Here is a 21415-nt window from a genome sequence, read left to right as displayed (position 1 = left end):
TAATTTACTATTATGACCAAAATACAGTTTGTTTTGCAGCTAAAAATGCCTATATCTGGAAATTCAAAATGGTGGATTTGGAGAATTTCCCCCTTTTCATGTATGAAAAGTGCAATTTTCCTAGTCATAATGAATACTTAGAAGTTGATGGTGGTGTTATTTGTGAAAAAAGGTAACATATTTGAATGGGCAGCATGAATTGTGGAAATCATAAAACGGATATTACACAATGTGCCTTTAAAGCCAATTAAAGTTGATGGGGGTTCTGTCAAGATCGTTTAGGTTCTTGAGAACCTTTTGGGTTCCTCTGCGAACTTTTGGGTTCCCCACAAACCAGCTGTAGTTTCTTTGAGGAATGCTAATTTTTCTACATTCCATAGTACACATTGAAAGACATTAGTAATATCAATCATATTGCACATTAACCAATTGATGTACAAAACAACTGTAAAAGAGGGGAGATGATATAGTAATAACAATAATAACAATAATAATAATAATAATAATAATAATAATAGCAATAATTTGTATGTGTTTGTTTACTGACAGCAACATAGCAGAGGCTCTTGTCAGCAAAGGCCTGGCCACTGTAATCCGGTATCGTCAGGATGATGACCAGCGCTCATCTCACTACGATGAACTCCTCGCTGCTGAGGCCAGGTGAGGGCTTTGGGCATTCAGGCCCATATGCGGGGAGCTTAGTGCCCTGTGCAACAGCGTCCCGCTGACCTTGACTGAAGAACTGTAGATGCTACATTCTCAACATGCTCAACTTCGCCCTGATGAAGGCCAAGCCATGGCCTGACTGTTGGCTGTTTTTTTAAAAAGTTTAAAGCTTAAGTTTTAAGCTTTTTGATATTTGGAAGAGTGAAGATTTTTGCATGAAGTACAATATATGTCACAGAAGTGAGTACACCCCTCACATTTTTACAGATTTATAAGTATATCTTTTCATAGTTCAACATTTAAAGAAATTTTAATTTAGGTTGAAACGCACACAGAAGACCTCCCTTTTAATCCCTTTTCATTTCGAGACTTTTGGGGCCAACACATCCCCTTCTTACAGTCTACAGGATTTTAACCTGGGGTGTATTCACTTTTGTTGACTGTACTTTTCTTTAATGGCTGTATTTTGATTTTTTTGTGAGTGAACAACAAATGTAAGCGGTTATACAGTATATGTTGTTAACAGGTCACTAATCATTGAGTCGAAGTGAAATTTCTTTAATGTTGTCCTATGAAAAGACATACTTACAAATCTGCCAAAAATATGAGGGATGTATTCACTTCTGCGACACGGCACTTATTAACACATTTCATAGTAAAAAATGTAGAGATATCATGTGTGTGGGCTTTGGGTAAATTCACATGGAATAACCCAGGTGGAGAAGTAATAGCCAGCTGGAGGTTGAGACATGTTATTCATATTGTATACATATGGAGTTTCGGTAACGCTTTACTTTACGGTACAGTTACCCTATGTAATTACTGTGTACTTTCTGGGTAACAACAGGGTAACAGACAGAAGTTACATGGTATCTAATGGGTATAAAGTGGGTAATTACAAAGTAAATACCATTAATTGGGTAACAAAAGGGTAACAGAGATAAGTTTTATGATTAGATGATTAGAAAATACGCAGTAGTTTCATAGTAATTCTTGAGATATGGGTATTACATAGTATTTACTTTGTAATTACCCCCTTTTTACCCATTAGATACCATGTAACTTCTGTCTATTACCCTGTTGTTACGCAGAAAGTACACAGTAAATACTGTACCGTAAAGTAAAGCGTTACCGGAGTTTCTTCCAGGTTTACTCTATGGCAGTCCCATGTCTTCACTCTGTTCAATGTTTTGTAAACATTAGACTTATTGTTTGGATCTTGCATTCTGCATACCCAATCCTGAAGCAGGCTTTAAATATTCTTTGGATGCTGATTTTGTTTGCCCCATGGTTTATTGCAGAGCAATTAAGAATGCCAAGGGTCTGCACAGCAAAAAGGAAGTTCCAATTCACAGAGTCGCTGACATTTCTGGGGTGAGTACCGGTTTCTCCTTATATTAATTCAATAATATTGCACTTTCACTGCTCAATGACGGTTATATTGCAAAGCCTTCAGATGTGGTCGATGTGTGTACAGCACACTGAGCATGTGGTACCTGCAAAAATGTGTAGGAGTGGGTATTGCAACTCTGCTGCTCATTGAAACTGCGCTGCCAGTTGGATTGTTTCATGGATATTTACTAAATAATAAACTAATATTTCCTAATATGACCAAATTTCGGTGTGTTTTACCGCTAAAAAATCTAATTGGCGGACATGGAGAAACATTCACTTTTTCTAGTATGAAAAGTGCATTTTCCCAGTTATAATTAGTATGCAGAATTTGATGATGGTGGTAAGTCTTTGTGAAAAGGGTAATATTTGTGACCCATCTTTTCCCACCGAATTAACTTTGTGAGACAATATTGGTGTTAGAGTAACATATTTCCATCACGTGATGAACTTCTTGATGCGCATCACGTTAAATTAATTTACATTGATCGTCCTTTTGATGGAAAAATCACTACACATCACATTGTCCATTCCATTATTGGAGTGCAATTAAATGTATTCAAGATACTGTGAAACCTGTTTTCCTTCAAGAGATGAAAGGGAAAATGCTGAAGTTATAGTAGACCTATTAAGACTTTGATGTTCTTTAGGAGGACCAATGAAGATGGGTGAATGGCTTGATTGCTTTGCAAGTGTCCTTCTTTTTTCCTGATCTTGTTTTTTTTTTTTTTTTTTACTTTTTAGGAGACTCAAAAGGCCAAACAGTTCCTTCCGTTCCTACAGCGCGCGGGTCGCTCTGAAGCCGTGGTGGAGTACGTCTTCAGTGGATCGCGCCTCAAGCTCTACATGCCAAAAGAGACGTGTCTCATCACCTTCCTACTGGCTGGTCAGTGTTGCACCACAACAAACCTGTTTAGCTCCAGTGGTAGTCAGAAAACAAGCAGGAGTTTAGAGTGCTTCAGGGTGTACACCTTTTTACCTTGGTGCTCTTTGGTGTAGGCCGTAGGGACTCTCCAACTTATGCAGGGTAGAGGAAATCAGAGGTTGCAATTTTTATATATTTTTTTATTTGGCTATTAGTCAAGTCGAGTGTACTTCATTGTCAAAAATCTGTGTAACGAGGTTAGCACAGAAGTTTGAAATTGCGTTTGACCAGTTGCCAATGTGCACTTAGGCTAAACATACTATAAGACATTGACACACATACCGTATACACACATGCACACACAATGTGCAGTAAAAAAACATACTAACCTACATACTAACATAACTAACATACATGAATTAACATACTTTCTCTGACACACACACACACACACACACACACACACACACACACACACACACACACACACACACACACACACACACACACACACACACACACACACACACACACACACACACACACACACACACACACACACGGAGGTCTTTAAAAAAATTTTTTTAGGATTTTTATAAAACGACATCAAAATAATATAATTATATAATGAGATGGAAACGCGAGAAGTGCAGCTCAGCGTTTTGGAGCGCAGCAACAGGTTGATTGAAATAGTAAACATCATGAAACGTTTGGAGTTTGATGTGTTGCCTACATAATACCGGAGATTAAAAACTTATTTAAAATGCTGGTCATTGCATCTTAATTCCCCCAGTAACGAACATTGTATATGCTGACTTTTGAAAGCGCCTCTCCACGTCTCACACAGCATCAACGTGACATTAATTTTATGTGAAAGGGCAGAAAAGGAGCCTTCCATTGATACCCACACATGCGTACATTCCACGAAGCGATGTCAACGCAAATATTGATTGCAAACGTGTGTGCAAAACCTGAGACTTTATATTTGGAAATTGTGCATGGCACTACTAAGCCAGGACTTAAACACGCAGCTGATGGGGTAGAGACCAGAACCGAAATGCCAAAGATATGCTCTGACATGTAGGCCGACCTTTTTCAGTTTAGTTGCAATGAGCTTCAGTAAATATGTGTGCGTCTTAAAAAACAGATAGGACAACATGCAATAGGTTGATGGTGACTTGTATGTCGGGGACCAGTCCAGGAAGTTTAATAGCCTACATGCACATATGCACGAGTTCCAATACATCGCAAAAGTGGAGAAGTTGCAATAAAAAGCATTTACTTAACGTGGCTACAACATAATACAAATGGTGAAGATTGTTTTGAATAGCCCTAAATTGGATGGCTGTCCAGACGATTGGAACAGCATTATACTCATCACAGACAGCATTAGATTTGGTCAGACGTGCCTTCCTTGTCCACTTGCGCATGGTGCAACGAGGTTGATGTTTTGGTTGCAGTCCGTGGGCACAAAATGATATGATCCTCATACTAATTAATTAATTGTTTGCATTTGTTTGTAAGTTCACCTAGGGCTGGGCAATATGACGATATATATTGTAATCGTGATATAAAAGTGTATATCGTGATCTTTCTCCTATATCGTTTATATCGGAATACAACCCATTGAGCGTAGCTATTGCACCAAACAAAACATCATCAAATGTACTTATAAACCTCTTTTTAATATTAATGTAACATTTACCAGAGTGCAAATCGGCTATTTAATTCCATCCAGTGATCACTTGTGGCTTGATGCTAATGGTTCTATCTGTTTCCAGTGATTATGCTAAGCTATGCTAATAATTCTAATTCTTGTAAATCTAAGTACTGAACACACAGAAGAAAATTATACGCACATTTATGTTTATTTCTCAGAAAAACAAACGGCGGACTGTATTTGTAGCACAATAAATGATAGTCTAAACGGTAACCACATATTGAAACATTTAACATTCATTTAAAGGGGCTGCAAGTCTTGAAGCTACTGCAGACGGAATTGTCTTTCAAAAATTGTTTTAAATTTCCACAGGTATCGAGTGTCCTCGTGGTTCCCGAAACATTCCAGGTGGGACTCAAGTAGCAGAGCCGTTCAGTGACGAGGCCATGCGGTTTACCAAAGAGCTGGTCCTGCAGAGAGAGGTAAAGACGCCATATATTATATGTTGATGACTAAATAAAAGATTTTGTTTCATTTTTAGTTCTTTATAAGTTCCAGTGCAGGACAAGCTGTTGACTGATTTAGGCTCTAAATGTAGTCTGTTTACTCAGTTTAGCACTTTTTAAGTGTTTTCGTGATTGATTTGAAGTAATATAGCTGGCCTTTAGCATGATTTAAATGGACAAAGGCTGTTTTTGACAATATTTTACTGAATAATAAATAAAACCGACTCAATTACATGGCTGGATTGGTGTGGCAATGTTCAGCACCTTTCAAAAAGATTTCTTTCTAAATTTCAGAGTGCAAAGTATAGCACTTTATTTCACCTCACTCAACTGTACTGACGTCACACTGTTATTCCTTTGGTCTCATGTAAACACCATTTAGGTTTACAACCACTAGCCCAAGAGTGTGTTCGTTGAAAATAACTCTCGTCACTACCAGTGGAGACAGCAGAGAGCATTAATGCATGCCACGTCAGCCAATCAGGATACAGTATTCCGATGTGAATCACTATTGGACTGGGTCATAAGTCATCTCGGCTAATGGTGTACAGCTGTAACACTCAAACCAGTGGCTTAACAAATTCACACAGGGCCCCAGGGCGAAACACTGATAGGTCCCCCCATACAGCATGCCAAGGTCACGATGGGGCCCCAACCACCAATACGGTAGGGCTCTGGGCCCAGGGGCAGATGCCCTGCTTGCCCCCCCTATAGCTCCGCCTCTGACTCAAACCACACGTGAAAACCTCTGATAGAGCAAGCCTTGCACACACGCACACACGCACACACACACACACGCACACACACACACACACACACACACACACACACACACACACACACACACACACACACACATTATCTCTCATACACACCGTCAGTCAATAATATTAAAGCTAAATTTTAAATATTTGACACATTTTATTACATAACCTTCATTATTGTACAGTTGAAGATGTGACTCATCAAGCCCATATAGTCTGTGTTATTTCCAATGCCATGTGAGATTGCTGGATTATTAGTTACACATGTATTGAGCTGTCTCTAATCAAAGGAAGAGTGCTGTCATTTTTTATTAATTTGCTAGTTGAGATATTATTGTAGAAAATAATAATTAATGATGCTGTATACAGTGCTTGGATTACATTGTACTTGGTGTAGACGGATATCTTTAACTGGCCAAGGTCTACTCGAAATTCGGATGTGTCGTTTTCTTTTTTAACAGCAACTCATGCCCTTACTTTGTTTCTGTGCAGTGATGGTGACTGCAGATCTATTTATGGTAACGCTTGAAGTAGACATTGATAACGGAGGGAAAAGCAATGTTTAAGTGTACATAGTAGAGTGGCTAGGCTGCTGAGTTCATACGAATCCTGCATTTGTGACAAAACTGTGAGCTGGCCCAAATCAGAGAGCAGAGGGTGAACTGATGGCAGGCTCAAGTTTCTGCTGTTTGTAAATGTTGGTTTCCTGATTTAATTTCTGTGTGTCCTGTGTCACTGTGTCTCTGGGCACCACACAGGAATGCATTATGTCGAACAGGGTTAAGAAAAGATGTTTGGAGGAAAGCATGTTGGATGTTTTGATTAGTTGAGGGGAATGTGACGTAAACATAAAGGACAACTCCAGCCAATTTCAACATGCAGTTGTAATGCTCACACTACCATGGACTTCTCAGTACCTGAGATTTTTTTCCCAGCCTTTTCTGAAATCCTGGTCATTGAAATGACGGCAGGTTTTTGTTTCCATTTGAATTTTTTTATTTTATTTATTTATTCCCAAAAACATCCAAAAGGTTATGCAGCATTAGCAGACAACTAGCAAACAGCAATACCGTTTGGGAAAATATTTGGAGTAGGCCTATGTTAAGATTTTTTAAAAGTGTAAACAAAATCTGCCCCCATTAGAATGGCTCATATCTCGGAAAGGGCTGAGCCAAAAAATGCAGCATCACCAGGTATTGACAAGTGAGCAATACAACAGCATTTTGAAATTGGCAGGAGTGCTCCTTTAAATGGTTTAGTGATAGGGTGATGTGGTGCTATGGGCATAGCGGCTAAGACCAATGTTAGCTGGTGAGTCACTGATGCGTTATATCACAGATGTCTCACGCTTTCTGCAGATTAGTCGACACCAATGACCTTTATGCTGAAAGCGTTAGCTGAGTATCAGGAGGATTCGTCCGCAGCCACACTGGCATGTTGCACATTTTATGGCAGATCTGTGGGCATATCTGCATTTTGCATGCACTGTACATATGTACTGTACATTAGTTATTATTCTTGTCGTGCTTGTGCATATGTTTGCAAGCACTTCAGTGATGAAAGTATGGGGAACAGGGTACATTTCTATTTAAGGTGCACTGTGTAATATTTTTTAGGAGTTCATTTCCAGAATGCATGCTGCCCATTCAGAAATGTTACCTTTTCCATGATTGCGTAGCACCACCATCAAATTCTAAGTTCATTATGACTGGTAAAAATGCATACGTGATCCACAGTCCATAGTCCACCATTTTGCATTTTCAGAAATAGACATTGTTTGCTGCGAAACTTACTATACTTAAATCATACTAGTAAATGTTAGTTTATTATCTAGTAATTATTCATGAAAAGATTCAATTTGGCAATCTGCAGCGCTGTTTCAGTAGTTGTAATACCTACTCTGACCACCATCATACACAGTGCACCTTTAAACTGTTAATTTTACTCTTTTCTCAGCATACATGTTTCCATTCGATGTAGTGTTAATAATTCAACTCTTGAGTGTGGAAATTAGTGATTTCAGTTTTTCAGGGTTAATTCAACACTATCAAATGGGATATGATCGAATGACCCATCTGTCTTTTGCTCCGTTTCTTGCATTTCTCATCCTCTGCCTGTGTCGTCTGTCTCCACGTATAGCAGGGGCGCCTTGTTTCGATTGTGGTCAGCTTGAATAATTGATGCAATCGCTTGACAGACAAGTGTGTGATGTGGGCTCTCCCGTGGGACAGCTGGTTTTGCTCTGTCAGTACTGTTGTATCTGTCCCTGCAACCGCACACATACCGTACCGTAGTACTGTACACAGCTAGCAGACCACTTAGAAGCCTGCCATTTGTTTCTGCTGACGATGGTGCCCATGAAACTTGCAGTACAGTCTCTCTAAGTGTATACTGTATGTGCATGTTTGCACACAGGCCAGAGTCTACATGCGTGTCATACAAGTAAACATACTGGCATACCAACAATTTAAGCTCTCAAAATTGAAAGGATGATGATCAGATTGTTTGTGTGAAGTTTGTAGCAGGATGAGCACACCATGTTATCTGAACAACCTTCAGTAAACACAAGTGCACTTATTTTGTCCTTGCATGCAAGGAGTCCTTTTATGAATTATTGGGTAGTCAGAGCCTTTTGTTGTTGATCTATAGCCATCTATATCTAGTTCAACAGATGCTGGTAAATACCGTATCAATTTCAGTAGAGAACATGGAGATAAATGCATGGTAGTTAGTTAATACTAGGCCTCTTCTTTATATTGATGCCGTTTTCTGCCCTTGCCTTTTATTGTCGAATCAACTACATTATACACTAGCAATACATGGCTTGGTGGCTTACCGTAGAACAGGGGTGTCAAATATAAGGCCCGGAGGCTGAATGCGGCCCACCAAAGGGTTCACTGTGACTTGTAGAGAGAGAGTGGGGAAAATTTGAAAAATAAGAAGTAAAATCTCTAACCCACTGTATAGTTGCTGCAAGTCTCAGGTTTTCAATACTTGAGAGCAAAGAAGTAAAGAACCGTAGTAATGGCATAGTGTTAGAGTAGTTAAAATGTTAATGTTGACGCTACAGTACTTTGGGCGTAGTGTCAGGTGGGGTGATCATCTCGAACACTGCGCTATTACTGTTCTACTTTGACTCTTTTCATCCCATAAGTCACATTAGTTCTTCTGATGTTCATATTCCCATGATATTTTTAGTCTATGCTGTTTGTGTAATTTGTAGAACCAGAAAATAGCGGTCAAAGAGCATCAAAACCATCTTTGACTTAAATTGACTGATATAATCAAGAATTAAAGCAGCAAGCGGCGATGTCGGACCCTCGCACCTACGTTGCAGGGCCGGGGCCCTAATGAATGTATACGTAGTGTCCTACCCTCTTCATTGAGACTTTGTTAGTTTTTTAAGAATCAGAATTCATAATTAAGCAATATGACCCGAGTGGTAGGGATGATGTTGACGGATATCCTCCCTGGTGTGGTTCGGCCATAGGCACGAAGCCGAAGGCTGAGTGCCGTCGGCAATCACACCAGGAAGGAATATCCGTCAACATCATCCTGACCACGAGGGTCATATTGCTTTTATACAATAGTTCAATTACCAACAAAAATACCAGTATACATTTTCAAATAAATGTTTATTAGTTACCTTCATCATTATTGTTTACCTGCTCCGCTAAGCAAAGTAGTTCCGAATTGATTATATGGTTGCTATGCAATGACGAGCTGGCAGTGTGGGCGCGCAACGTTCCTTGAAACTGTGTGATGCGCATTTCTGTGTGGACTGCGACTGGGCTTTGCTTACTAAAATGATGCAAGATGCATGTGAACACTGTGCAACTTCAATATTTTTAGTTAGATGCCTACTTTTGTAAGATTTTTGTTGATTTTTGCATTTTTTGGACCGCACACTGACAAAAATTGTTATTAGCTGCGTAAAGACGCCCCCTCTTTCCCTCTCCTGTCCCGCCTGAGATCCGAGCGCTGTTTTCACACACACACACACACACAACAATGCAAATCAATCCCTTTGGGCTACTGCTGAAGGCAACAACTTTGTTGCTGCAACACTTTCTCAGGCAAACGTCGGATGCAAACCCGAGGAAGGGGTTCGCGGTTTCCCAATAAACTAAAAGGCAGCTCATTCCAGTTCCAAGCGGCAATCGTTTTAAATTGCATGGCACCCGGTATTTTGCTTCCAGGTGCCGACTTTGTAGCCTACTATTCATTAATTTGCACGTGGTGGACGGCAAGCTTGTTGCTGATATATTTTTAAGGCCATTTTGATCTCTTCCTCGTCCTTCCCTCTCCTGCAGCGCAAATGAGATCCGATTATAGCGGTTCTCACTTCTCACACACTGCAGGAGACGGACATTAGCCTTGCTGTCTCTGTGTCAAAAAGTGTCCATTGTCCCGCATATCTCCCGTTTGAAACTATCTTCCGTGTATGAATATTTAAAGTAGGCTACATATGTTAGATTGCCTTCAAAAGACTACGAAATAGTGGCCGCAGCGGTGTGCCAACTGCCCAGACAACTGCACTAGAATAACTTTTTCCTCTCTGCCAGAATCCAGCTACCAACTGGGATACGCATCTCTGTCATGCGGGCGTCCATATGCCCAACTTAGTCCAGCATAGAATAATGGAATAGAATGATGGCGTGTTCAAAATGCGGGCCCTGGTTACATTCTATCCACGGCAGAGTAATTATTAGGTGTGATGAGTCTCCGGGAACGATGTCCACCTAGACATCATCCTCCTTGCTGACGCGTAGAATGCCAGTAGAACGCGTCTCATCCAATCAGATATCGCAAAATAAATTGACCAGATCTAACTATTGTGTAAGAATTGATATCGCCCAATATAGGAAGGTATAACTGATGTCATGCCTTATATTTCACCAGGAAGTGTTTTCAAGAACAACTAGGTCAGGTGTTCTCAACCTTTTCCATCCTGGGGCCCACTCGAAATTTTCACAAGTGTTCGGGGCCCTCTGACCAAAATCATTTTCTAACAATAAAAATATTATTTGTGCATGTGTGTTACTGTTGACTGTCTATTTGAAGTAACAACCAATACACTTCAAATCGACAGTCAACAGTAACACACACGCACAAATAATATTTTTATCGTTAGAAATGAATGATTTGAAGGCCCACTTGAAATACCTTCAGAGCCCACCAGTGCACCTGAGCATGTCTTGTGTGCATTTCAAAACATTCTTGATGTCTTAAAGCTATCTGCCTTATCTAGCAATACAGCACACAATCCAAAATGCAAGAAGTGTTCCAGGAGAGTCAGAAGCTGTCTCCCATCTTCTCATGTCTTAACTGTGAAAAAGGACATGAGTTTATGGTCCTCCCTACATACATTATGGATATTAAAACAAGGCTCTCTTCCACTACTGCTCTAAAATGCGCATGTTCAGCAGAGGTCCTTTTTTTGTCGTTTCTATTTCAGTGGTCACATTAAGCCAGTCGTCATTTTGTCCTTGGATTATCTTAACATGGCACGTCCTATTGGGGGCATCTGGTGATGATGCTGCCTCAGGCAGGCATCCCCTCCCAGGTTACTACACTATTGTTGTGCAACCCCTGCTAGCAAAGACAACGCTACGAGCTCTAGTGACAGTCGGCTTCAATCTGGATTGAAGTGTTTCTTTCTTACTTCATTAGTGGACGCCGGTCTTCCTCTGTTGGGAAAATGTCAACAAGTCACAAGTAGAAGTTTCCCTCAGGAAAATGACATGCGATTAGAGAGGCATGTCCATAAATTACTGAGGCCAGCATAATTCGAATGTGATGTGGGTAACCAAAGGCTATAGCAGACACTGTAGAGAGAGAAGGTGCACTCATTCAAACTCCCCTCTGGTTGGCTGAAGTAAGGTTTATCATGCTGAATTTGGCATGACCTGGCTTTTTCCATAATGGAACATGGTGTATTGTATTTATTGGATTTTTAAAAAAAATGTAAGGTTTTTTTTCTATAATCAGATTACCTTTTTACTTGGTAATTTACTTTGTAATTTGTGCTGTCTCTTCATCAGGACACCCTTGCAAAAGACACTGTTCATCTCAATGGGTACTTTTTCCTGGTTAAATAAACTTTTTTCAGCCTTTTTACTGCCTTTTATGGGCATTTGCTTACTCCATATTTTACTGTGTATCTGTTCAAAACTGTAAAGGGGGGAATTTATTTAGTTAACTTACCTTACCGGTGTGGTCCTACAGTAACACAACAGTCTGTCTAGCATGCAGTTATGGCCTGTATGTGTCCTCTGTTCATGCAACACCATCCTGTCATGAACCATCACACTAATGAATGTGAATGGCTATAGCCCGCTCATGAAAAGTGGGAATATCCATCAGTGGCAATTAAAGCTGTGTCCTCACAAATGTTCCATTGTGACCACTTAGTTTGATGTCAAAAGTCATGAACGAACCTTTTGACTTGCAAGGTAGACCTTGTTTGTTGGAGCTGGTGCAATCGGCATCATACAGTAGAATAGATTAGACTACAGTGACGCTGAAGTTGCCTAGCAACTACAGAGGGATAAAGCTGGCTTTTTTGTTGCCTTCCAACACTAAATGGTTCAAACCATCAATTTTGCACTGTTTAGCTTGTTAGTGCAGTACTGCTGGGGTGGGGGCAATGGTTCGTAGAGAATCTGATGAAGACGGTGGTTAAAATGTAATCCTGCCATGGAATAGCTCAAAGAAAAAAGGGTTTCACTCCAAATTTCAGCCAGCCTTTACCTTGTCTGTACCTTGTCCTGGGATGTACACCTCTGCTTTTCATACCACCTTTCACTAACATTTCGTATGATTACATAGTATTTGGTGTAATGACGGCCTTTAAGTTTACATAGTAAAGACATTCTTTAATTTAGAGAAAGTGGTCAGGCTGTCCCCAACTTGCATTTATGAGTAGAATTAAATGTATTTAAACATTATCTTTAATTTCTGTCTGGTTTAAATATATTGATACACAATATGTTAGCAATGTTGGGCTAAATCTGTTCTTGTCGTGATGCACTTCATTTGCTTTTGCTTCCAGTAATTGTAAGATGAACTGCTTAAAATATTGATGTAAAAAAACACAATAACTTGCAATACAATAATCAATATGGCATTGCATGGGGGTAATCAATGAGATGTCCTCATAAATGTCCATACTGTGAAGATCGACAGTGTTCAATGCTCTCAGTCTTGTTCTGAACATACATGTGCTGTGGTGAGCTATTGTAACTCCTTTCAGTATGTCTCAGTCAAGAGCACTTCCTTGGTAGAAAGCTTTGATGCTTTTTGAGTTTCGCGAGCTCACAACACAGCTTTTCAAATGGTCTGTACCTATTATGTTGAGTTGAAGGGAGTTATTGCTCTGAAACAACAAGGAGAAACAAAATTGTTGTACAAAAAATGTTAAACAAAAAAACATGATCAAAAAAACTGTTCAAGGCATGCTAAGTTGCATTAAAACACCAAGTAGTTTTTGTGCTATCCCGATGTTTCTTAAATGGTTCATTAAACTCGTGTCTGCAGTCAAGGCACCTCTGAATTCGCTCTGTTGCCTTCCACAGCCTACAGCCAGTCTGAGAACCACACTTTTGTTCATCAGTAGGTGAGGGCCAAATCGTCTGTTTTGTGGTACTCTGTGGTTATGTATGGCTGTTGGACATTGGTGTCATGGTATCATTGGTGCCTTTTGTGTAGCATGCTTGTTTTCTGATTCATTAGGTTATTTAGAAATGAGCTCCATTTGCTACTAAGTTACCATTTGCTTTGATGTTTCAGTGCATTCTAAGTAAAACGTGACATGATGGGTGTATATGATATTTCTGATGTACATGGGCAACAACAGCTTGACTGATGCATGTTGATTGGGCCTGGATTAGATTAAACAAGTTGTGTTACCTTTTACAACAGTGGCCGCTTAAAGTGAAAGAGCTTTTAAGAATCACAAAATATTATAGCCGACACCATGGCCAGTCTCATGAGGCCAGCACTACTTGCCAGGAATCTTTTTAAATGCCCTGCTCGGCTGCTGCAAAAAAAAAAGAAAAGAAAAGAAAGAAAGAAAGAAAGAAAGAGAGAAATATTGGTGGGCATTTGAATAATGGTGAGGATCCATCCATGCAGCCTTGAAACCTCTGAAAGACTTGGTAGACTTCTGAAGGACCTTTGTCACTGGAACACTCCTAGCCCTCAAAAATGAATATTTTAAGAATAACTACATCCTAGCATGCATCCTTAACTTTGAATTGTGCATTGTGGCACCATTTAATATGTCTCATGTTTTGCATCACTGACTGCCTGAAACAGAATAATTAAAACTGCAATGTAGCACAATCATTTCAATATTACTGGCAGGGGAAATACTCTACAGAATATTATTCATGTTGTGACAAGTTGAAAACAAATAACATTCCTTCAATTAAACATGTATGTAACGGCTTAAAAACAAATACCATATTTGCAATTCAATTCTACATACATACTATTCTGCGTGTTTAACCATTTTCGTTCTAAGTATAATATCTAGTGGGTGTTGACCGCTTGATATTAAATGCTAGCATGGTTTTAAGTTTTAAAGCTCCAGAACTTTACTGCAGTGTCTAAAGCATTTGGCTGATCACTGTAGTATGATGAAGAAAAAAGTCGACTAGTTATTTTTCTTTTTTTCGTTAAAAAAGTGTTTTATTGCATTTTGTAACATTTGGCACATTACAAATTCATGGTGCTCTTACAAGATAAACCTGTGAAGACTGAGCCTTGAATTGAAATTTCAAAGAAACACTCCTCAGTAAAAAAAAATGTTTCTTAGCACTGCATTCTCTGTTATGATTCACAAATAACACAGGTTTTTTTAACTACCCTCTTTTCTGAAAGTCTTGACATATTCTTTTTTTAAATAAATTTACAAGTTAGAAAATAGTTTCACTTTATTTTTAATATAATAATTTTCTCTGTCACCAACCCATAGTTGTTTTGTGTAATATATATATATATACATATAAATATTTATATTTATAAATATTTATATATATATAAAGCATATACAATAAGATAAATCTTAAGGATTTGCACTCTTTACAAAAAAAGTACTCTGTCATTTGTGCATTATATTGCATGACTTCAGGGTGGATTGGTTGGGAGGATTGAGGAAGTGGGGGTGGGTGGTGGTGGGGGGGCATTAAGGGTGTTATATCTGGGTCTCCTGGACTTTCTCCTTTACGTGAGCCTTTATGATAAAGGGCTCTGGGACCACTGTGATGGTACTAGGCAATGTTCGTGGCAAAGAATTTGCGATGCTGTTCTCTGTCCATTTAGCTCCGTGGCCAGTGGGCTTGTACGTGTTGTATTTGGGCTTCAGTGTGTAATCATACTTGTGGGGGCTGTAGTCCATCTTGCGTGGGCTATAATCCATGTTGGTTTTAGGGGGGCTGCTATACTCTGGTCTGTGTGTGATATAGTCTGCTTTGGGCAAGGGCTTGTACTCTGCTTTGAAAGCAGTGTAGTTTGATTTGAATGCAGAGATGTCTTTCTTGAGAGGACTGTATTCCTTTGTGGGTTTGTGCAAGGTAAGCTCTGTTTTGGATCTGTGCGCACTGTAATCCATTCTGGGTTTGTGAGTGTTGTACTCGTCTTTGAAAGGACTGTACTCATGCTTAGGTCTGTGAGTACTGTAATCTGCGTTGTGAGTGCTGTATTGAAAAGAGCTGCTATGCTCCGTTTTTTGTTTATGCATTCTGAAGTCAGGCAGAGATTTGTAGTCCATTGTTGGTTTGTGTCTGCTGTAGTCCATAGTCGATGGTCGATAAGTGTTGTAGTTGGGTTTAATGGTATGACTGGCGTACTCTGGGTGTTTGTGGATTGTACAGTCTGCTTTGGGGGGCTTGTAAGTCATAAATTCACGTTTCTGTGTATGGTAGCTGTTGTCTGTGTGTCTGTATGTCAGAGAGTCCAGTTTATGGATGCTATTGTGGTCTTTAATTCCCGGCAAAGTTCGCGAGCCCACCATCCTCGCATGTGACGAGGCAGGAGGGGGGAGTTCCTCTTGTTCTACATGAACAATCTCCACTGTTTTGTCAGCGGCAACTGTACTCTTTTTCTGGTGTCTCTTACGCAGTTTATAAAAGGCAATCAACATGATGGCGGCTAGCAGTGTGACTGCTACGAAGCAGCCAATGATTATCTTGGTGGTTTTCATCACCTCGTCTAGGCTGGTGCCACTGGCGTTAGATGGCCGCCCTGTTGTCACCTTCGAGTTTGGCACAGAAATTGGCCGTGACGGTAGGGATTCAGTGTTTTGTAACAGAACCGTAGGCGTCGAGATAAAAACTGGTTGGTAGATCGATGGAGACGCTGTGCTGCTGGTGGTGGCTGTACCTGTGTCTGGAGCTGTGGTGGTACCGGTGGTGCTCGTTGTTTTTGGCTTAGTCATTTCTGATGTTGGCCCAAGAACCTCAACTGTGACGGTGGAAAAGTAGCTTAGGTTTGATGTGTTGAGCTCAGCGGTGCTGACGTTTAGGTACGCAGAGGCATTTGAATTCCCTGCTGCGTTGGAAACCATGCACGTGTACATGCCCGTGTCGCCCACCAGCACGTTGGAGAAGTTGAGTGTGCCGTCGTTGAGCACAGTGATCCGTGGATTCTTTGATGCGTGGGTCAGAACTGTGCCGTTGGGCAGTAGCCAGCGAACTGCTGACATGGCCGCTGTGCGGCATCGCAGTTCTGCCACGCGCTCTGCAGAGATGTTGAGGTCACGTGGAGCGTCTGCTATGAAGGGTGCAGAACACTGGAGGGCTCCATTATCTCCTTGGTCCAGCTCTACCAGCTGACGGCCTCTCATGTGTGCTGGAGCGTGGCACCGTCCACAGCAGGTCGAGTTAGTGGGGATGTAGTCCCGCAGCCATTGTGATAGCCATAGAGAGTCACAATCACAGTTCCATGGGTTGTGGTGCAGATGCAGCTCCACAAGGTACCTCAAAGGAGTGAAGAGGTTGTGGGGTAAAGTGCTGAGGTTGTTATGGGCAAGGTTAAGCTCCACTAGGGATGGAAGCTCGTCAAACGCATTGCGCTCAATCATCCCAATCTTAGAGTTCATGATCCACAATTTTTTAAGTGATCGCAGTCCTCTGAAAGAACCTGGTTTGATGTCGGAAAAGACGTTCTCCGAGATCTCCAGCTCCTCCAGGCCAAACAGTGGGCTTAAATTTGGAATTTCCCCCCGAATGTTGCACATTCCTAGATTGAGGTACTTAAGGTTTTGCAGACCCTCAAAAGCGCCATCAGAAATATATTCCAGTTTGCGCAGCTCCCCCAGGTCCAGCCGCATTAGTGAGGGCACACGATTGAAGGCGTAAGAGGGAATGCTCTCAATAGGGTTGTTCCTGAGCCACAGCTCTCTCAACTTTGACAGGTACTCAAATGCACCACTTGGCACCACCGTCAGGCGGTTGTCAAACAACTCCAGCGTGTTCAGGTTGGTGAGGCCATTGAAGGCTCCCACCTCTATCTGCCTGATCATGTTTCGGCCCAGCTGGAGTACCTCTAGATGGAATAAGTTGCGGAATGAGTCAACCTGCACTGCTTCGATGGAGTTTTCCATGAGGTTGAGGTGGCGGGTTTTGGAGGGGATGCCAGGGGGCACGCGGGTCAGGCCGCGGCGGGTGCACACTACTTTGCTCAGCTGATTATAGCATGAGCATTCTGGCGGGCAGCCTTGCGGCCCTGCCGCTTGTGCCACCACCATCACATCCATTCCCCGATCTTGCACAATGAGAAGGACTACACAAAGCAGGGTGGCTCGACGCACAGCTACCCACCCCAGGAGACTCATGATGTGGCACGTTCATAATTCACCATCGTTTGGGGGGTTGGGGGTGAAAGAACGGATGGGTTTGGGACTGAAAGTTGAGCAACCCTACCCTGGATAAAGCAGGTCTGTGCTCGCTCTTTCATTGAGTCTAAACTGTTAATGTATAATATTGTAAAAAAAAAATACTGGTGGGGGCTATAATTGTAGAAATTTTAAATAAATAATTAAAAAAAACAACTATACCCACCTACCTCAACATTTTATAGGTCCATGTTTTTTTCAGTCATAATGTACACAAATTCAACAGATACATCCCAGGATCTCTGAAATGCTGTTTATATATGCCTTGTTAGTGAAGTCAAAATGATGAATCACAAAATGGCCTTCAGTAAATCCACAGAGAAATATCCATTTGGAAGTTATAATCCCAGGGCCCATAAACCTCTAGACAGCCATACAAATTCAAACCTTCTCCTCGAGTGGCTCTCTTGTGATGTAATTGCTGTAGTGATGTTTGTCCTTGGACAATATTTGATGTTGTTGATGAATGCCTTCCCCAAGTCGCCATAGCACAGAATTTGCAAGCCACACTAAAGCCAAGCACAATTGGGGGTGGGGGAGGTGGGGTGGGGGTTGGATTTTGTTGTAGCAGGAGCAGCAGTAAAAGTGAAGAAAAAAATGTGAAGCAGAGAGGATAATGCAAATGCAAATTCCAGTCCTTAGACATTCATTCTCTTCTTTGTGTTGGTGTTTCTTTCTGTTAAAAAAAGAAAGCCATCCACTGCCTTTCCCCCAGTCTCTTCTCTGTATATCCTAGTGGTGGTCCACTTGGATGTTTGTGCAGACGGCAGATTTAAAAGGTTATACAACACGCACTGCAGTCATTAGCCATTTTTCCCCCCTCTTAACAAGCATTCGTTGCTCCTCCACACATTCGTCGCACACTGTTCTGACACACACTCATCCAGAGTCACACAACAGCTGCAGCCTGCCCCCCACTCCTCCTAGATTATCCGTCACTCTCCTCCAAATGGGGGGTGGGGGTGGGGGGATGCCAATGGTCTCGGAGGTGGAAAGATGCAGCAGTGGCAGCTACAGAAGGATAGCTTTTTCATTTACCTTGCTGGTCGGAAAAGGAGACGATACAAAATATACATTTCTCCCAAGTGTTGTGACGTAGAGTATCCCTGTGATAGGCAAGCAGAGGTGCTGCAGTGTGCTGAGGTAGTGCAGTTGCAGTTGTCCGTTTGTCCTGTGTCTTTGGTCCCTCGCTACGGTTTCCAGACGTAGAGATGAACCAAAAGCAGTGAATTAGTGAGGCTCCCTCCGCAGTCTCTTCCCCTAGAGGCCTCTCTTGCTGTTTTTAATCCAGCTCTCCCTGCGGTGTGCATCTGGGTTCCTTTGCCCCTCTCTGCATCGCTCTAACAGCCAACCGGAATGGGCTGCACAGCCTTGCTTCCTTTTGTCCTTCACTTGAAACGTGAATGTACTGCTGACGCATCCTGCTCCAAGCAGTGCATTGGTTTGATGCAGTGTTTTGTGCATTAACTCGTCCGCGCTCACTCGCTCTCTCCACCCCACCCCCTCTCTCTCTCTCTCTCTCTCTCTCTCTCTCTCTCTCTCTCTCTCTCTCTCTCTCTCTCTCTCTCTCTCTCTCTCTCTCTCTCTCTCTCTCTCTCTCCCTGTCTGTCTGTCTCCCCTCTTGCGCACGCTCCCTTGCTCACTCACACGGCTTCTCTTACCCCCCCTTCCTTTCCTTTATCATACACGCTCTTTCTCCCTCTTCCATGCTTGTTCTTTTGAATCAGTTTTACCCTTTCCCATTTTAGTCTTACCCGCTTTCCCTTCATTTTCCACTTTATCAAATGGGGTTTAATGGAGGTTTTTTTTTTTTTTTTTTTTTAAGCGCAAATAAAAAAAGCAATTTGTTTGGATGACCAATTGGTTCTGTGCCTATTGCCGTGGATTGGACTGTAAAAGTTTCAGATAATGTGGTCTTTGAAAGATTTCTTTTTTTCTTAGAATGCTGACTTTGGCACACAAAATATTGAGCGAGCCAGGTTGTGAGCCATCTAGTCTCTTATTGCATGAAAGAAATGGCTTGGAAGTAAGTTTTTACCCTTCACTTTTTTAGATTAAAATCCCATTTTGGCAGTTTGGGATAGGGACTTGAGGTGTTAATATCTGGAAATGTTTCAGTTGCTCCTTTGGATAAAATTCAGCATGGAGTACTCTCCACATGTTGTGCTGATGGGAGCTCTTGAATTCAGTAGGCAGGATGCGTAGGTCTGAAAAGGCCACTAACCATTAGCGGCTTATTTTGCTGTCAGAATGAGTATATATACGTTTGTCTGAAGTGGTGAGCGGGTGTTCAAGTGTGATGTGGTACAGAAGCATGGCCTGATGTGATTGTGAGGGAATGACATGTGACCTAGAACAACAGAAGCTTCTGGCAACAGCAGTTTGCAGTGATCTCTCACTTTGTGGCCTTACAGGCAGATCTGAGGGGGTGTGTAAGGGGGTAGGGGGAATGGGGTGGTGATGTTGGTCTGTGGCATCAGCCCTTTTGCCCTGGGTCAGTGTGTGTGTGTGTGTGTGTGTGGGGGGGGGTGCGTGGTTAGAAAGGGCGTTGTGGAAGTGAACATTATGCGACCCACTTTGGCACAGGATGTCTATCAACACGGGATGGACATGAAAACGTGTGCAGTGTGGGCTGAGGCCCCTCAGGGCTTGTTGCTGAATATGGGCGAAAGCCAGATGTAATGTAGGTCACCCTACTTAACAGCTCATCTCCACTTCAGAGAAACCAGCACCCGCATTACAAGACAAAACAGAGACGGCGGCACACAAACAGCCTGGGCTTTTGTTTGTTAAGAAGTTTGAAACGATTGTCGATCTGAACGTTTTGTTTGGCAGATACCTGTTGTGCCACTTTGTGATGCTTTTTGTCCGACATATTAGCACTTTCTTTTATTAATTATTTGTCCCAGTAGTTAGTCTCTGTGGATGTAATCAATTCAGCATAATCAATAAACCACCACAGTGAAGGACACTAGTCATTCAAATGTTGAAATGGAAATGCGTAATCAACAAGTATGACTGACTTAAGTATAAATGTCCGTTTTTTGACGAACTTGTTAAATATGTAGCTAAAGAACTACAGTAGATATAAATTTGAGTTATATGTCACAAAATTACCACAGTCTAGATCAGTGTTTCCCAACCTTTTTTGTCTCGCGTACCCCCTAAGCCTCTTAGTTGTGCCATGAGTACCCCCTAATTCATGTTCTATATCGCTTTCTCTGTCCTGATGTGACTGCTCCATACATTTCTTATTATAATAGCATTTTTCCAAGTACCCCCTGCAGTGTGCTCGCGTACCCCTAGTGGTACACGTACCCCTGGTTGGGAAACACTGGTCTAGACGATCTTGCCTTTTAACCGCAGTCCCTCAAAATTTGTTGTTGTGTGCATTTCCTTGCTTTCAGAAGACATATTTTGACTACACATTGGGTCTTTGGTATTATTTTTAGTTTTTGGTATTATAGATATTGAGATACAGTAGAAGCACTTTGACAAAAGTTCACCAGTGCACAAATCAAGGACCATAAAGACATAGAATGCAGAGCATGGTATGGTTGAACTTACCTAGCTTGCCTAGAGTCCTAATCTGAACCCGATAGAACACGTTGGGATGAATTAGAGCGCAGACTGAGAGCCACATCAGTGTGTGACCACCAATGG

General features: G+C 41.6%; 2 protein-coding genes across 2 annotated transcripts in view; one reads left to right on the top strand and one right to left on the bottom strand.

Annotated features, from left to right (window-relative positions):
• snd1 (staphylococcal nuclease and tudor domain containing 1) overlaps nucleotides 1–21415 on the top strand; it is a 77020-nt gene that overhangs the window by 21398 nt on the left and 34207 nt on the right. The window contains exons 13-16 of the mRNA XM_063216786.1: nucleotides 550–660; nucleotides 1968–2040; nucleotides 2803–2944; nucleotides 4956–5065. Coding sequence (XP_063072856.1) covers nucleotides 550–660; nucleotides 1968–2040; nucleotides 2803–2944; nucleotides 4956–5065 — 436 coding nt within the window. The remainder of the gene's footprint in view (nucleotides 1–549; nucleotides 661–1967; nucleotides 2041–2802; nucleotides 2945–4955; nucleotides 5066–21415) is intronic.
• On the bottom strand, nucleotides 15053–17972 carry lrrc4.1 (leucine rich repeat containing 4.1). The gene has a single exon (XM_063216785.1). The coding sequence runs from the start codon at nucleotides 17690–17692 to the stop codon at nucleotides 15053–15055; it is 2640 nt and encodes an 879-aa protein (XP_063072855.1). The 5' UTR covers nucleotides 17693–17972.

The sequence above is a fragment of the Engraulis encrasicolus genome, chromosome 15 (genome assembly GCF_034702125.1).
Source record: "Engraulis encrasicolus isolate BLACKSEA-1 chromosome 15, IST_EnEncr_1.0, whole genome shotgun sequence".
Lineage (NCBI taxonomy): Eukaryota > Metazoa > Chordata > Actinopteri > Clupeiformes > Engraulidae > Engraulis > Engraulis encrasicolus.
This window is presented reverse-complemented; position numbering and strand designations above follow the sequence as displayed.